General features: G+C 37.8%; 1 protein-coding gene across 2 annotated transcripts in view; it reads right to left on the bottom strand.

Annotated features, from left to right (window-relative positions):
- Nucleotides 1-15,566, bottom strand: part of PREP (prolyl endopeptidase) — a 94,755-nt gene that overhangs the window by 36,294 nt on the left and 42,895 nt on the right. For both annotated transcript variants that reach the window (XM_085217579.1, XM_010707556.3), the window contains exons 8-9: nt 8,465-8,656; nt 333-530 (exon numbers count right to left, since the gene is read on the bottom strand). In XM_085217579.1, the coding sequence (XP_085073705.1) occupies nt 333-530; nt 8,465-8,656 (390 nt within the window). The remainder of the gene's footprint in view (nt 1-332; nt 531-8,464; nt 8,657-15,566) is intronic.

Here is a 15,566-nt window from a genome sequence, read left to right as displayed (position 1 = left end):
GCAGGCAGAATAAGTGCATATTAGGAAACCACGTGATGAAAGAAGCAATCATGGATGGCATTTTGGTAATGGCTTGGCACTTAATATCCCAAACCATAGTCATTTCTGGTACAAGCCAGTCCTTTGTACTTTCTGAACATGCTCATTTCTCAAACATGCTCATTACTTAAGCAACATGGACTTCCCAACTGGTAGATTCTGCAGCATGCAGGGAAGGAAACACAATTTTACCTACATTGTAGATGTATTTAGTACCTACTGAACAAGAGAATTCAAGTTCACAGGAAAAAGAATATGTAGTGGGAAAAAAAAAAAAACAAACAACACCTTACCTGGAGATAAAAATGAAGTAAATTGATAGAATATTTCACTATCCTTCTTCTGACCACTATATCCCACAATACTCCCAACCTCTAATGGGAAAGTCTTGAGATGTGTACCAGTGGCTAAATCATGAAGTTGCAGGATATTCTTCACATCATGCAGATAGCATAAAACGAGAAAGTTGGACCTCACACAAGCAACCCATTCTGAAGAATGTGGAAAAGGAAAAAACAAAATATATAAATTGAATGAAGTTCTTTCACATACCTAAATACATACACCATTCTCTTAAAGTGTTATAAGTCACTTGACTTCTGAAACAAAAAAGTGAACCCGAACATAAAAGATTACATTCTTTGGATATGTGCTGACCATGTTGCTTTAAGCTAATTTACGCAGACACAGGTAGAACGAATCGTTTAACTAAGATTGCTCCTCATTTTGGGCACTTACAGATAAACATTATTCTTAAATACCACAGATTTCAAAAAAATTCCTTGAGACCTTGTTTTAACTTTCATGCATTTCTGTAAGTATTACTGACAAAAATAAAATCATTATTATTTGGACTTAAGCTAAACTAATAATAACAAAGAGATGTATTATCCTGCATTGCACAGTAAGTATAGAACCTAGAGGGTAGCATCCATCCTGTTTTTGTTGTCTCAGTATTCAGGAGACTATTCTTCTAAGCAAGCTCTATTCAGCATAAGAAAAGAGCTGTTCTGAACACTGTGAAATACTCAAACAGGCATACAGGAATTACGGACATGATTAATTAGTTTTGTTTGTAGCATTGGTGAGGTTGTGGTTCTTGTCCTCTTCCAACCACACACATGCCACTTTTCCCCTGATAAGTCAGACTGGAAATGAAAATTATGGATAGGGTGCCAGCATTACACAATGCCTTATCTTATCTACTGGAGCAAAATCAAAAAGATGGACTCAAGTGAGCAAGAAAAATCAGGTTGGAATGACTTGGGCATACTGCCAGTGTCAAAGCAGCAAGTGGGGAATTTAAAATGCCAACACAGGAGCAAAAGACAAAACAGAAGCAAGAAAACACTGGCATAATTTCCATCTTATTCTATATTATATTATTCACATTTTAACAGCTCTTTCTCTTTCCTCAAAGCCCTGTAAAAAATGACTTGAATTCACAGAGTTGTACTGAACTCTGTCTTATAAAAACATAATTGAGCATTCAGGAGCTAGAACAGAAGTTCAGTGACATATCATGTGCCCTTCCACCAAGGATAACAGGCTCTTTCTGAACTCACTACTTTGCACAGCTTAGCTTCTTTAATAGCTTCTGCTTTCGTAAGGAGTTTAGGTCTGTCATGATCCACAAGAGCTTGAATCTAACAAGTCTACAGCCTACCCTTCTTTCAGCTTGATCAGAAAGAACCATATAAATTTGTTATATAAACAAGAAATTAAAGCTTTACTACTCCATTCATACTACTCTTCCAAAAATCACCCCTAAAATCACTTTTTCTTATTTTTATTTTTGTCCTTCAGACATTTCAACTCCCTCACAAACTTCTAGCCTAAATCTGGGGATTTTTGAGCAGAAGTCCCAGAATACAACATAAACCAAAAGTTCAGCCACAAAGCCTGAAATGGTCTGAAATGGTATAATAGCATACAATATAACACTGTTTATAAATTTAATGGTCATTTAATTTTACTTCCGGAGTTTAAGCAAGACTGGAGAATAAAACATGCTTCATGACTTCATTATACATAAATACATATTTTGAAACATAGAAGCATTCCTGGTCGCATACAAGGAAAATATGCAGTCATTTGAAGCACTTATTACACTGTCGTTGCACAAATCTGCCAACGTTTACATCTATAACCAGATCACTATTAAAAACATCTGAATTAAATCCCTCTAGTAACGTCCCGCTGTAACAATGAGCTCCTGTGAACTCTATTCTCAGCAATATCTATGACAAATGTGTGTCTGTTTACTCTTGAAATTCCCTGGCAAAGTTTCACAAAATGGACTGAGATACTCTCAGATCAACTTCAAATATATTATACACGTAGCTCTGCTTCAGCAAGGGTACTCTTCAGGACATCTTTATTTTAAAAATTAAATTGTGATCAACCTTAATTCCTCACTAATCATTTAGCAAAACACTGCAATTTAGTGGATGTTTTCATTAAAAGTCAAACTACATTAGAAATTACTTTTTTCTATTAAAAAAAAAAAAAGAAAAAGAAAAAGAAAAAGAAAAAAAAAAAAAGAGAGACTCATTTGCCCTGGAGGCATAAGGCTTCCGGATTCCTGCTACTAAAGAACTTGCCTAGGAAGCAGGACTATTAACCTCATCACCAACTGGTTCATTTACAAATAAGATACTTTCAGCAAGCTGAAGATATTAGATGAGAAGACAATGGGAAACTGTTGTAAAATTGTCTGTGAGATTTCAGCAGCATATCCTTGTAAAAATTGTTTTGATGCATTGATAACTGCCTCCAAAACTTACAGTAATGGAACCTACATAAATACGTGCAAATCAAAATGGAACAAAATAACTGAAGCAAGCTTGAAAGAGCAGAAGAAAAGAAAGACTAAGACCCAACATTTGTATATACAGCAAGCAAACAACGCTAAATTATTAACAAGAGCTATTTTTGACTGCAAGCTCAGCCCGTTACTCCCCTGCTCATCACTGAGAACTGCAGGTACTGTTGAGGTTGTTGTGACAGCGGTCAGCCTCTGGTTTTTCACATGCTTTGCGGAATGCGCTCTACATGCCTCTGCGCTTCCTTGAAGCTTTTAAGACTGTGTACAAGCCTCACACTTCTAAAAGTTCGGGCTGACACCACTGCTGTACACTCCCTTTACAGAAAACAGGCAGCAATAAATATCTGTAGGATGTAGATCACCTAACTATTTTGGCTGCCCTGTTCAGTTTCTCTACAGTTTCACATACTGAACAATAAACTAGTAGGAGGTTGCCTTTTCCAACCTGATCCTTTGGCTTAGGCATCAGAGATGGATGGAAACACTGGTCAGTGCTAAAAGCAGGCAGGAAGGAGCATCCTTGGTACTTTCCATTTCTCTCTGAAAATGAAAATATCCATCTTGATGACTACGTAGTCATAAAAAGAAACTGACAAGTTATTTTCTATACAATATGCTCATGCATCCACTCAACAAATAAGAATGTGTTAATGGGCTGTGAAAACTTTAGCTAGGAAATGGATTTGGGTCATTTTTGGATTCTTTGGTCATCCAAATGATCATCATCAATATGATGGCAATCAATATTCAGGGCCTCAGCAGATTAATATATATGCATGCTGGTATCAAGCAAAATGACCCAAAACCACCACTAAAAGATAGCTGAAGATAGACTTGAAATGAAAGCGCTAACAACTTGCAGAATAAACCATGAATCATTTTAAAACATGTGAGGGCAACCAAGTCCTCACAGCATCTGTCTTTCCTCTGAGACACCATCAGTGACAGACTGCCATGATTAAGTTAAGGGCAAAGCTCCAGCCAACTTCAGCACAACAAGGATTTTATACTCTACATTCTCTCAGTATGAAACAGATAAATAAGAGAGCAGGGGGGTGGGCAAAGCTCTTCTGAAGCTGCAAACATCAGAAATGCTTTCTGAAATAATCAGTAGGCTTTAGTCATCTGTGATTGATACAGCTTCTCCATGGTAAACTGAGTTAAACAGATACACCAAAGCCCTACCCTGGGAAGCGGAATAAGACTTAAGTCAGGGACATGCATCTAGACCACATCCTCTACATCCCTGATTGAGGGATGCATCTAGCTTGGCCAGATCTTAGCTCTTAGTTGCTAAGAAACATGGCAGCTAAGCCACACTGCATCTTGCAGTAGGAACTTATCAATCTGGTCCTTTGCATTGCAGCCAAGTTTTTCCTCTCTGTCATGATGGCATGCCAGCCAGCCCCCAAGAGTACCTCCTTGGGGTAACAGACAGACAGCTGCTCCTCAGAGCATCCATGCAAGCCTTCATTTGCTTTACTTTGAACACAAAACTCTCCAGTGTGGAGTAGGGGTATTTTGAAAGACAACACACAATAAAGGAATGCACAATTTTTCTGCCAGCTAAGATAAAGATGAAGGACTGTTCACAGCCATACAGATTCCCTGCCATTCAGGATTAATAATTTTGTGATCTCAGTTCAGACTTTCTCTCCTGGTTTCACTATGCTACCAAAAGATAACCATCTCCAAAAACACTTGATAATTCTGGATGCTTGTTCGTTAACACTGCAGATTCTTAAGCATTTCTGATTTAGAAGGCTAGAGGTATTAGAGAAATTACTGCCTCTCTCTAGCACAAGCTAGCGGAAGGAAGGCAAGCATTTTACATACCCTGAATTTAGGTGTGCAGATGTTTGCAATTGCTAGGTTTGCCCCTGCTTATTAAATGGTTGAGATTTGAGGCATGGAGATTGGAACTAGATGACCTTTAAGGTTCCATCCAACCCAATTTCTGTCATTCTAGGATATGGTTCTATTGTTTAAAATCACTTACTTGATCTATGACGTTCAGAAATACTGCTTACTTCTTAGCCCTCTTTACTCAGGAGATCTATTCTATTTTTCTTTTCACAGTCCCAAATACATGGCAGGATGCAACTGCCACTTTTAAGTTGCCCTACTCCACAGGTACTGAGCACTTCTGGGGCAATGAGATAGTTTAGTAACTTTTTGAGATCTATAACAACACAAACCACCATCCAAGTGTTTCTAGTGACCACAGTGGTCATGGTTACACAGCTGCTTTTGAATGAAATCAGCATGCCCCTTTGCAGCTATGCAGTCATTTAAACCACAAGTTCAATGTTAGACATGAACCTCCCCTAGAGTTAAATTTCAGATTCCTGAAAATCAAGAGTAACGCGTTATAAACAAGCACAAAAGTGGGAGGGAAATGAGTTTCATTGCACACCAAGATGTCCTCAGGTTCTTCCTTAAATTTTATTTTAAAATAGCTATCGTTTATTTCTTCCCCTCAACTCAGAGAAAAGAGATCCAAATTAATCTCAAGTCACCATGAAGTCCCTGTTGTAAAATGAGGTGTGTGATCAGCTTCAGTGCGGGACAATAATTGCTTTTTCCCTGTATTTCCCAAATTGGCTCATTTCTAAACAGTTCTGAAAATAAAAAAAGTCAAAGTCAATTAAAACAAAGTATATCTGGTAAAACTGACATCCGTATTGTCTTGTAGGCAAGAATATTTGTTTCTTGGTTAAATCATTTTAGCATGTTCCTTAAGAATGCATTATGACATTTTGTGGAATTTCTCTTTCTACCACCAATGGACAGTGGCAGAATTTTATTGTTATTAATACTTAATTTATCAATCATAAAATGTATATGCATATAGCAAAGGTTTTCTGAAACAGAATTCAAGTTAACTCACAGAAATAAAAGCAGATTGTGTCAGAGTAAGAGTTTTGAGTCAAGTATTTATACATCCAGTAAAATTACAAAGAGACATTTGTGGCCTGGAGGATCACTGAAAGTATTTATAAGGAAATTCTAACACAACTGATTATACCTGAGTAAACAGTTTCCCTCACATACCTTGAAGTGGACAAATAGCAACACTCATTTACCCTCTGAATCACTGCTGTCCTAGCTTTTGCTGAAGGCATTTCATTACAGTGTCATCTCTGGATCACACAAAATCAAATTCCCTAGACTGCAAGGCTTACACAAGGCAATGAATTATTAACTGCCTTCTGCTATAATTATGTATTTCCAAACCAAATCTTGGAATGATTAAAACAAAATGACAGTGACTGGTTTGCCTGCTATCTTCAAGTATGTTAATTTATTCAGGGCTACAACCTCCTAAAAATGGTAAAACTCCCTCATGTTGGTGCTGAGCATGTTACACTAACTTGCAACTGTCTACCGCAGCAAAGCAACTAACCAATTCAAATTTATTTTACTGTAGCACTAAGAAACTCTTATAAGTTGACCTCCTTGTGGAGATGCTTTCATTTGCTCATTTAATGCAATACCATTACGCACTACCTCAAAAAGCTGGCAAAAAAGAAGGATATGATTGCCTTTTCTTGCTCCACATTCAAACCCAGCAGAAGCCTGGTAATACACAATAGAGTCTTGAAAATCACTGTGATAGTTTCATATGACAGATTATGTTTGCCTTCAAGCGTGTAAGAGCTAAATGCCCGTTGTGTTTATAGTCTGAAGGCCAATGCCCCCAGAAAACCCATTTATCTGGGCTTTTGATTCTCTAACTGCAGCATTTGTTATGTTTATATAGTCAAGACTGTCGCATATCAACCATTAGAGGAATGTTGCATGCATTATGCTGTTTTTTAATACATGCACAAACATGAACTCAGTATGACTTTCCTTTAGAATGAAAACAAAATGGAATTGAGCTATGTGACATGGTGCAGTAAAGAACAGATGTGGCTTTAAGTTTGCTAGAAAGGAATATCTAGCTAGTGCCTACATAGACACTGCACAATGCCTCTAGGCTGCCCAGATCACAGTGCAAGTAAACCTTCGTCTGTTAAATGTATTTTATGCCAATCACATGCCTCTATCCCATTCTATTTCAACACTTGCTTTCTGTGAATCAATTCTCCAGCTTGGTCCCTTTCTATAAAATACTGTTCCTTGTAACCTACATATGGCTTCATGGACAGTCAGCAAATTTGCTTGCAATCAAAAATCAAACTTGGAAGCAGTTTTTTAACTTATGTGCAACATTTATTCACTGTCTAGAACTGGAAATGTACTTCATTTAAAATCCAGACTGTTCATGATTCAAAGAGTTCATAACCTTGAGAAAAAGATTGGTGTCTCACTAAGCCCTGCTCACTACTTCTGTGTTTACCCAAAATCTTGCAAAACTAGACTCCAGTTGTTTCGCAACATCACTGCAATTCTGGACATGCTCCATAGGTGCCTCGTTTTCCCTCCCAGATTTGTTACACTGGACGGATGGGACAAAGACTGCCCAGAGAGCTTCTGGTCAACCGAAGAATAGATCAAATACTATGTCATAAACACTTCATTCTCCATTTATGCCTTTTGGAGGGTGTAGCCTGTCTAGACTGCAGCAGAAATCAGGCAAGATACAGTGCAGAAACGAGAGATTTCTTACAGGTCTTGGAAAGTGAGATCTTAATCAGAATTCAAAATAGCAGCCAATTAGATTTGTCTTAGTAAGAGACAGAAGTATATATGGTAGCATATATGTATGTCCATCACATATACAGAGAATTTTACTCATTCTAAGAAACAGTTCCTCACCGGAAAAGTAGCAGACAGCGAATTAGTGAATTTGTAGAAAGAAGGATTAAAAAAAGAAGTTGAATCTTTTTGTATAGCTGTAATTATGGTAGTTGGATAAATCATGATTAGATCTTGCGCAGTCTGCAGACTAGACTACATGAATGTACACAAAGCATCTGTCAAAAAAATAGCAGAGAAGTTTTTCTTTATTATCTGAAACTAATCTAAGCACAATGTGTTAGTATCATTTTCCCCAAAACAGGATTAAAAAAACATCCCAATGCTGAACCTTAGTTCAGAAAATTTATCACAATATACCTTGAAAAAACAAACATTTATGTTTAAGTCACTTTTACACTCCAAGAATTTCATACACTTTGACTGTCTTGCGGGTTTTTTTCTACTGCTGTCTACTCTACTTATCCCTATCTCTGACCAAGTCTGCTCGTAGTGTGCTATACTACTACTATACTTGTTCTTTTCCTTCTTTCTGCTTACAAAGCCCCACTTGCTGTAATTTTAATTTCCAACTGTCTAATAAGCATTTACTACATTAACACAAAGCAGGAAAATATCTTCCTCTCATTTCCTACAAAAACAGAACTAAAACAAGGACAGATGAAGTGATTCCTTTATGGCCACATAGGATGCAAGAGAGAGAGGGGAGCGGGGAAATGGAATCCTGATCTCTCAAGTATTAGGCAAAACTTAATTGCAAGCAAACACATGAAATCCTAAACAAAGTTTAAACACAGTAAAACAGTAAGGTCTGTACAAGATCATCCAACTGACTAATGACTGTATTAGTTTAAAAAAACAGAATAGAAAGACTTTTACATGACAAACTCTTACCTAAAACATCTCTTTCATGCTCAGGGATGAGAACTTTCCATTTGGATTCCTCTGGGTCACTGAAGTCAATGTTGATTAATCGGTAATTTGGAGAATGACGGTTTGTCTTGAAAGTGAATACTGTTCCTTCGTTGGTGACATACTCATACTCAGCCTCAAAGTTATCTATCAGCTTCACCCACTGAAGAATTCCTGCAAGATCAAACATATAAAGCGAATTCCTCAACTTCTGACATAAAGCTTCCTTACACTCAAGAACAAGGGCTTCTTCACAATCATTGTAGGTTCTTTCTCCAGTAACAACAGCAATCAAAAGGGGTAATGCTATTGGAGGGGCTTAATATGCATGAATAATTAACCAGCTTAATAGGCTGCATAGACATGTTGTTCATGGACATGTTGAAGAATTTCTAACTAAATTCATGAAGAATACTGCCAGAACTACCAGAGAATCATGTAACTGTAGGATTTGGAAGGGACTTCTTAAGATCATCTATTTTTACATGATAAAGTAGATTGCCTAGGTTACACAAGAAAGCATCCAGACAGGTTCTTCAATACCTCCAGAGGAGATGACTTCACAATCTCTCTGAGCAGCCTGTTCCAGTACTCTGTCACTGTCAAAGTGAAGTTCTTCCTCATGTTCATATGGAACTTCTTGTGTTGCAGTTTGTCCCCAGTGTCTCTTGTTGTGTCTCTGGACACCACTGTAAAGAGGTGGGCCACATCTACTTGATACCATTCTTTTAGATATTTACAAGTGTCAAAAAAATGCCCCCTCAGTCTTCTCCTGGCTGAACAGCCCCATGTCTCTCAGCTTTTTCTCATGAGGGAGATGCTTCAGGCCCATCACCATCTTTGTGGCCTTCCACTGGACTCTCTCTAGAAGTTCCCTGTCTGTTCTGGAACCTGTCCAGATCTCAATGAATGGCAGTACAACCTTTTGGTGTTTTAGACATTCCTGCCTGCTTCACATCATCAGCAAAGTTGCTGAGTGTTAGTGTTCAGCTATAGAAGTCCTTCATTTTCTTTCTGCAAAAGATTTTCTCTCTTCTTGAAGTGTAAAGTTTTCCATATGCCTTGAAAGCGAATAGTTTATCACAGAAAAGAAATGATGCTATTTGAATGAGTACAGTACATTTTAATATAAAGCATTTCCCTGTCAACTCAGAGACAACATTCCTGGATGTTATTCTACAGAAGCTTGTCACCACCACCAGAAGGACTACACATAGTTAGCTAAACTATGTTTATCAAGAATGATATTGCATTTTCCCTATCAACCTTCTAGAATACCACATCCAATAATAGAAGTACAGCACTCTTGACCATGAGCTGCCTCAATGTATTCGCTCCCTACCACAGTCTTAATATTGAATAACTTGGAGTTGGGACAGAAATAATCTGCTATTTACTCACATCTTACTTTTTTTTTGCATCAGATTTAAAGGCCAGTGGAAAGAAAGAGAAGAATACATTAGATATGATCAATATGCTTGTTACATCTGCAACTCAACCTATCAACCAAGCATACTATTATAGGCATGCAATAAGTAAGAGTCCTTACTGATGAGAGAAATTGAAACTCTTCTGTTTGTAAATAACAATTGTCCATTTTCTACCTCATCCTTAAAACTAAAGGTTGTTTCTGCATAAAGACAAGGACCCAAACTGTGCATAAGTTTGTTCATGTAAGTCCATAACACAATATTTCCTTCCATAAATCAGCACAACAATACTAATAGTTGGTCAGGATAATAGAATTAGGTCATAGCTGGGCTATAATTTTAAGTTCAAAAAAAGATAGCTGAGGAAGCAGTGACATTTTAAACTCATTAAATACAGTAAGAGTATAGTCAGGTCTAGTATGTTCATAAAGCTCATATCACTCACTTAATTGCCAGTTTAGTTTAAGGAAAACTGCCCTGCCTCTTCACACAAAGTGAGAGATTAGTCAATTAAATTTTACTTTTTATACTACTGTAATTTAAACTTTGCAGATAATCTTGTCAACTTAGTATTTGAGAGAACATATTGCATGTGAAATCTGTTTTTTACTGGAGCCCAAACTTTCATTTTTCTCAAGAGATTTCATGCTAAAGAAAAACCTTGCTAGGTCCTCCCTGAAGTTCTATGGAAAAAAAAACTTGCTTTAAAGTCCAGTAAAAGGAGAAAATCTATCCTACATCTAACTGTAATATACCAGTGAAACTGTTGTAAGATACCAATTCACACATACAACAGTTTCACAAGATAAAAATTTAATTGCAGTATAACACTATAAAAATACTGGCACATTTGTATTTTAGTATCTGACAGAATGAAATCATCCTCCTAAGGAAGAAAGAGACTTCATAAAAAGGAATCCCAAGACTGTTGAAAAAGACTCTTTTTTTTATGGTAAATGCACATAGTAACTGTAAACTGCACAGTCAAAAGAAAAAATAGGATTCAGTGGAGAAAAAGAACAATATCATTACATTAGTGATTTATACTGCTGTCTTGCAACTCATTTCTCCAGTCCCAAAAGAACAGTCAGTACACTGTGAGAGAGTCAATACTCTACAGGGATACACTAAGTTGTTATTACAAAAAAAATAAAAAAAATAAAATCAAGAGCATTCATCTTGTTAAAGTGGATATTATATAGTCCTTTGAAGACAAATACTGCAGATGAATTACCTCTAAACCATTGTCTCACTGAAGTTGTTAATTACATCAATATCTGGCCTGAGTTAAGAGCCAGTAACGAGGCAACTACAAGCAACTGAAAAGGACAGTTACATCAGCTACATTTGCTGCTACTACTGGCTGTAGTTTTTCAGTGAGAGGAAGAAACACAGCCATAGAAGGTGCATCTGTATTGCGGACTGCAGCTGACTCAGATATAGCTTGCAACTGGAAAAGATGCCCCAGCATTGCCTTGTATCACTCTGTTTTGCATTTTCCTTTGGGCTAAGAACAACAATTGGCTGACCAGCACAGCCACTTTCCTGGGCTCCAATAAGGCTGACTAGGGGTGGGGGAATCTGCTATGTGGCTGAGCCCCTTTAGGCTGCTGATGCCCAGGTCTCCCTAATGCCAGTCCAAGCGGAGGGGCAGCCCTTGCAGCCATGCCAGTATGGAGCAGCATGACCATGATGCTGCATTGATTCAGCAGCTCTTCAAGAGTTGCTCTTCACCCTGCTCTTCCTAGCCTACTTTTTCGTTTTGCTTATCTGCCTTAGAAGTGCTACAAAATAAGGTTCTCTCTTTGGTTGCCTGACAAAGCACACTGCTATGACAGGGGAGCACCAGTATGTACAAGGTAGCAGCAAAGAGAAGCAGAAGAGTAGGAACATTTTTCATGATTAATGAGCCATAGAAGCTTGACTGAACCAAAACTGCACACTCCTTTATCTCCCTCCTCCAGCAGCAGGCCTCCACTTTCATGCTTGCTTTGGCATTTGCTTGAGTGAACAGTACAGCAGATTAAATTAGTTTACCTAAAAGAACATTCACCTGTTTTACAGGATTTTTCTTTCCCTGACAGATTAGCAAGGGTCATCACCTAATCACAGGTTGAGATAGGAGATGCTGACTGACTTAAAGTGAGGGGCCAGCTGTAGGTAACCTGTGGGCATGAAATTACAGGTAGAGCCAGACAAAGGAGTTGTCTGTCTCCAACTGCTCTCTCCAGTACCCAAAGGGGAACAGACAAAGCAGATTTTTGTTGAAAATAGCACATTACACCAGGAGGAAAGCTTGTTTAAAGGAACATAATTTAAAATGCAAAGTACGCCTTGTTAAAGATTCTGTCTTTCTGTGTCAGGAATGCATCTACGAGTCTGTCTAGATGGGGAGACACACATTTAGATTTAAGCACAGTGTAACCGGATTAAGTGCAACTCTTCTGTTTCTTCAAGTGTATTTTGTTTATATGGGTAGCTACTGAGTACTATGGGAGGTATTCTGCATGCAGCCTTCACTTGGCATGAATTTAGGAAGATTCTACAGTAACTGATCAAACACTCAAAATCCAGGTGAACTATATACCGTGGGCCTTAAGCAGTGCTCATTTCCTTACAGAACATTCTCTACACATGTGTAACAGAGCAGGTCTTACAGCAGCTGAATGAGTAAGATTGAGAGCTGTTATCATAAGCATCATCAACAGAAGAGGATGTTCCAGAGATCAGAGGTAACTAAAAAAGCAGTCAAGCATGTAGTACAGATAGGAAAGTGTGCTTGACCATGGAGGACCCACATTATAACTACCACTAGAAGGAGAACAAAGAATACACAATAATAGATTGGATAACAAGACCTCCCAAGTCCTTTCTCTCAACACTGTGTCACAAATTCCAACCCCCAGGGAATATCTGAGAAAGGCTGTGAAAATACTAGTACTAGTAAACAAACAAACAAAAATAAAAACAACCCCAAACTTGCATGTCTTAGTGAAGGGTATATAGCTACGGAAATAGAGAGATGAACTACACAGTTTCTCTAAAACAAGGCAACTGGGGAGTACTCCACAGGAGTGGTTCACCGTCTTTACAGGAGCTAGACAAGACACAGGAACAACCATTCAAAACAGATAGGAAGCATGATGAAGTTTGAACAGTTTTCATGCAAAATAACCTATGAAAATAGCTTAATTGGAGCTGCAGTGCCCAGATGTTCCATCAGAGCAAGGATGATGGACCTTCTATGGGTCATAGACTGCAGTCAGATCCCTGTACACTGGTTATGTGTACAGCACACTCATTCTTAGCAAATAGTGAAAGATACATGCACACCTTCCATTGTATGGCTGGATGGGCATTAACTTGCTGATTAAATCCATGACCAAAAGCAAACACATACATGCATCTAGTTGTCTAAACAGTTTCTCCTCACCCCTGAAGTACTTTGACAAAAGGTCACCAAGGCCAGTAAGTGGAAGGCTGCTTACCCTGATCCAAAGGAAGGCGAAGGATTCCTGTTTCAGTCTCAAACTCAAACAGCGGTCCAGTAACAGAAACAATACACCTCTAAGTTATGAACTAAAAAAAGCATTCCAAAAGCACTAACTTATCTAACTCTGTAACTAAGAATAGTCACAGACAGAAAATGAATTAAAAAAATAATGCACTTGCAAAAATAAAAAAATTCTTCTTAATTTTTTTATGTTTGGATAGGCAAAAATAACTAAGCACTAAGAAAGAAAAGTCTCCAATTCCAGGAAGACAAGGCCAGAGGTGGTGCACTCAAATCATTCTTCTTTAAACGAAGGGAAGGCAGGAAGAGGTAAAGAACAAGATCTTTATTAAGACTTGCAGGTTTTACTAGCAATCTGTTGAGAATATATCTCAGAGGTGATCCACTAAAAAGTGTTTTCAGTCCAGGCTTCCTTACCCTCAACACCAAAATCACTGAAGACTCAAAGTTTAATCCACATAAGCATGCAATGCGATACAAGTATGAAAAGCATGAGGTTAAGGTTATTGATAATTTTCTATATGTTGCTATAACTTAATCCTTGCTCCTGCCAGTCCTTCCACTAAAGTGCAGTGCTGAAGAGCTACAGACAGTTTGGCATACATGTTTTGCCAGAGAACTATCCACTATCAAATAACTGCATTACAATTGCAACTGTGGGAACAGGATTTATAACCTTCACCTGACCATCAGTAAAAGCTGTGCCACATAGCAGAAAAACATAATCCTATAGAGCTGACCCTTCTTCAGCAATAATTAGAGCAAAAATAACAAAGTGCACAGATTTTCAAAGAAGATTTTCAGATCAGTGAGATCAAAAAGAAAATCAAATCAATAAGCAGCACAGATTCAGTCCTCAGCAGGACACAGCAAAACATTCAGTGAGAGCTGAGGGCTCTCTATGATAAAGCAGCTTCGTGGCTGACTGATGAAAACTATAGGGGAAGGAAAAGCTAATTTGAACAAACTGTGATTATAACAGCAAGAATGATCACAGAGAGCCTGCTGTCAGCCCTCTTTGAGAAAGACAAAGTGCTAGAGAACCACTGTTCATCAGCTTGCAAATGTTCTCAGTAATTCCTTCCGTATTTCATGGTTCATGGAAAGGCCAAACAATCCATTTGTGGCAAATAACCGCCTCACTATGCTGGCTGGAGAGACAGGGTTTTTACTTATCAGCTAATGGCAGTTTTTCATCTGATGTTGGAAGAAAATTTAAGAGCAAGAAAAACTCTTATTCAACCTTTTTCATGTATTCCAGCAGTCAAAGTGATCAGGTAAAGCTATAAAATACTAATCGCCACTTAATTATACTTCATCTTACATTCTGTAGTTTCAGTTGGATGCAAAAAAAGTATTCTTAAGAAAATACATAATACCATTTTTGATGTTTTAAGCATCAAAAGTTTCCTTGTTACCTCAATTTCTGAACTTGTTACAGTGGGTGCCAAAGAAAGTTCAATTAAAAAAGTTATATGAAAAGTTACATCCCTACTATAAAATGTCACACTCTTTGTCACCAGAGAAGACACTTGTGAAGACAAAAGCCATAGGATGTTTAGAATGCTAGTTTATATAGCCAGCATCCTTTTCTAGTGTCCGACATACTAACAAAACCCAAACCAAATCAACCAAAAAAGTGGTAGTACGTTCCTTGCAAAAGTAATTATGTTGACTTGCAGATGAAATTATCTTTTAATTTTCACTGCTTCCATTCATACCAGCCAACAGCTTAATTGCACAGGGTCAGCAAGTCACCGTATAAAAAGTGTCTGAACTTTCATGCAGAAGCAGTCTTACTGCAGAATATCAGCAAATTAGATTCATCAAGCTTTTATTTTAGAGATTTTTCAAACCTGAAAATCCATATTCTTTATGAGAAGAGATTTTGGAAACTGAGCATTTACTCCAGAATTTATATCATGATACTAATCCACAATAATCTTTACATTCAACACGTGATAGATATTCTCACAGTAGATGCTATGGTTCATATCGGAAGACAGCTTCATGGCCTTAGTGGTAGGATCATAACATATCCAGGGCAGCATGCAGCCCTTCACTGGTATCATCTCATGTGCATCAAAAACTACCTGCATTTTTAATCATGCAATATATGGCTTGCTTTTAAGATTTCACT

This window comes from Meleagris gallopavo, chromosome 2 (genome assembly GCF_905368555.1).
Source record: "Meleagris gallopavo chromosome 2, MGAL_WU_HG_1.1, whole genome shotgun sequence".
NCBI lineage: Eukaryota > Metazoa > Chordata > Aves > Galliformes > Phasianidae > Meleagris > Meleagris gallopavo.
The sequence above is the reverse complement of the archived record's forward strand: the minus strand, read 5'-3'. Positions and strand labels throughout refer to the sequence as shown.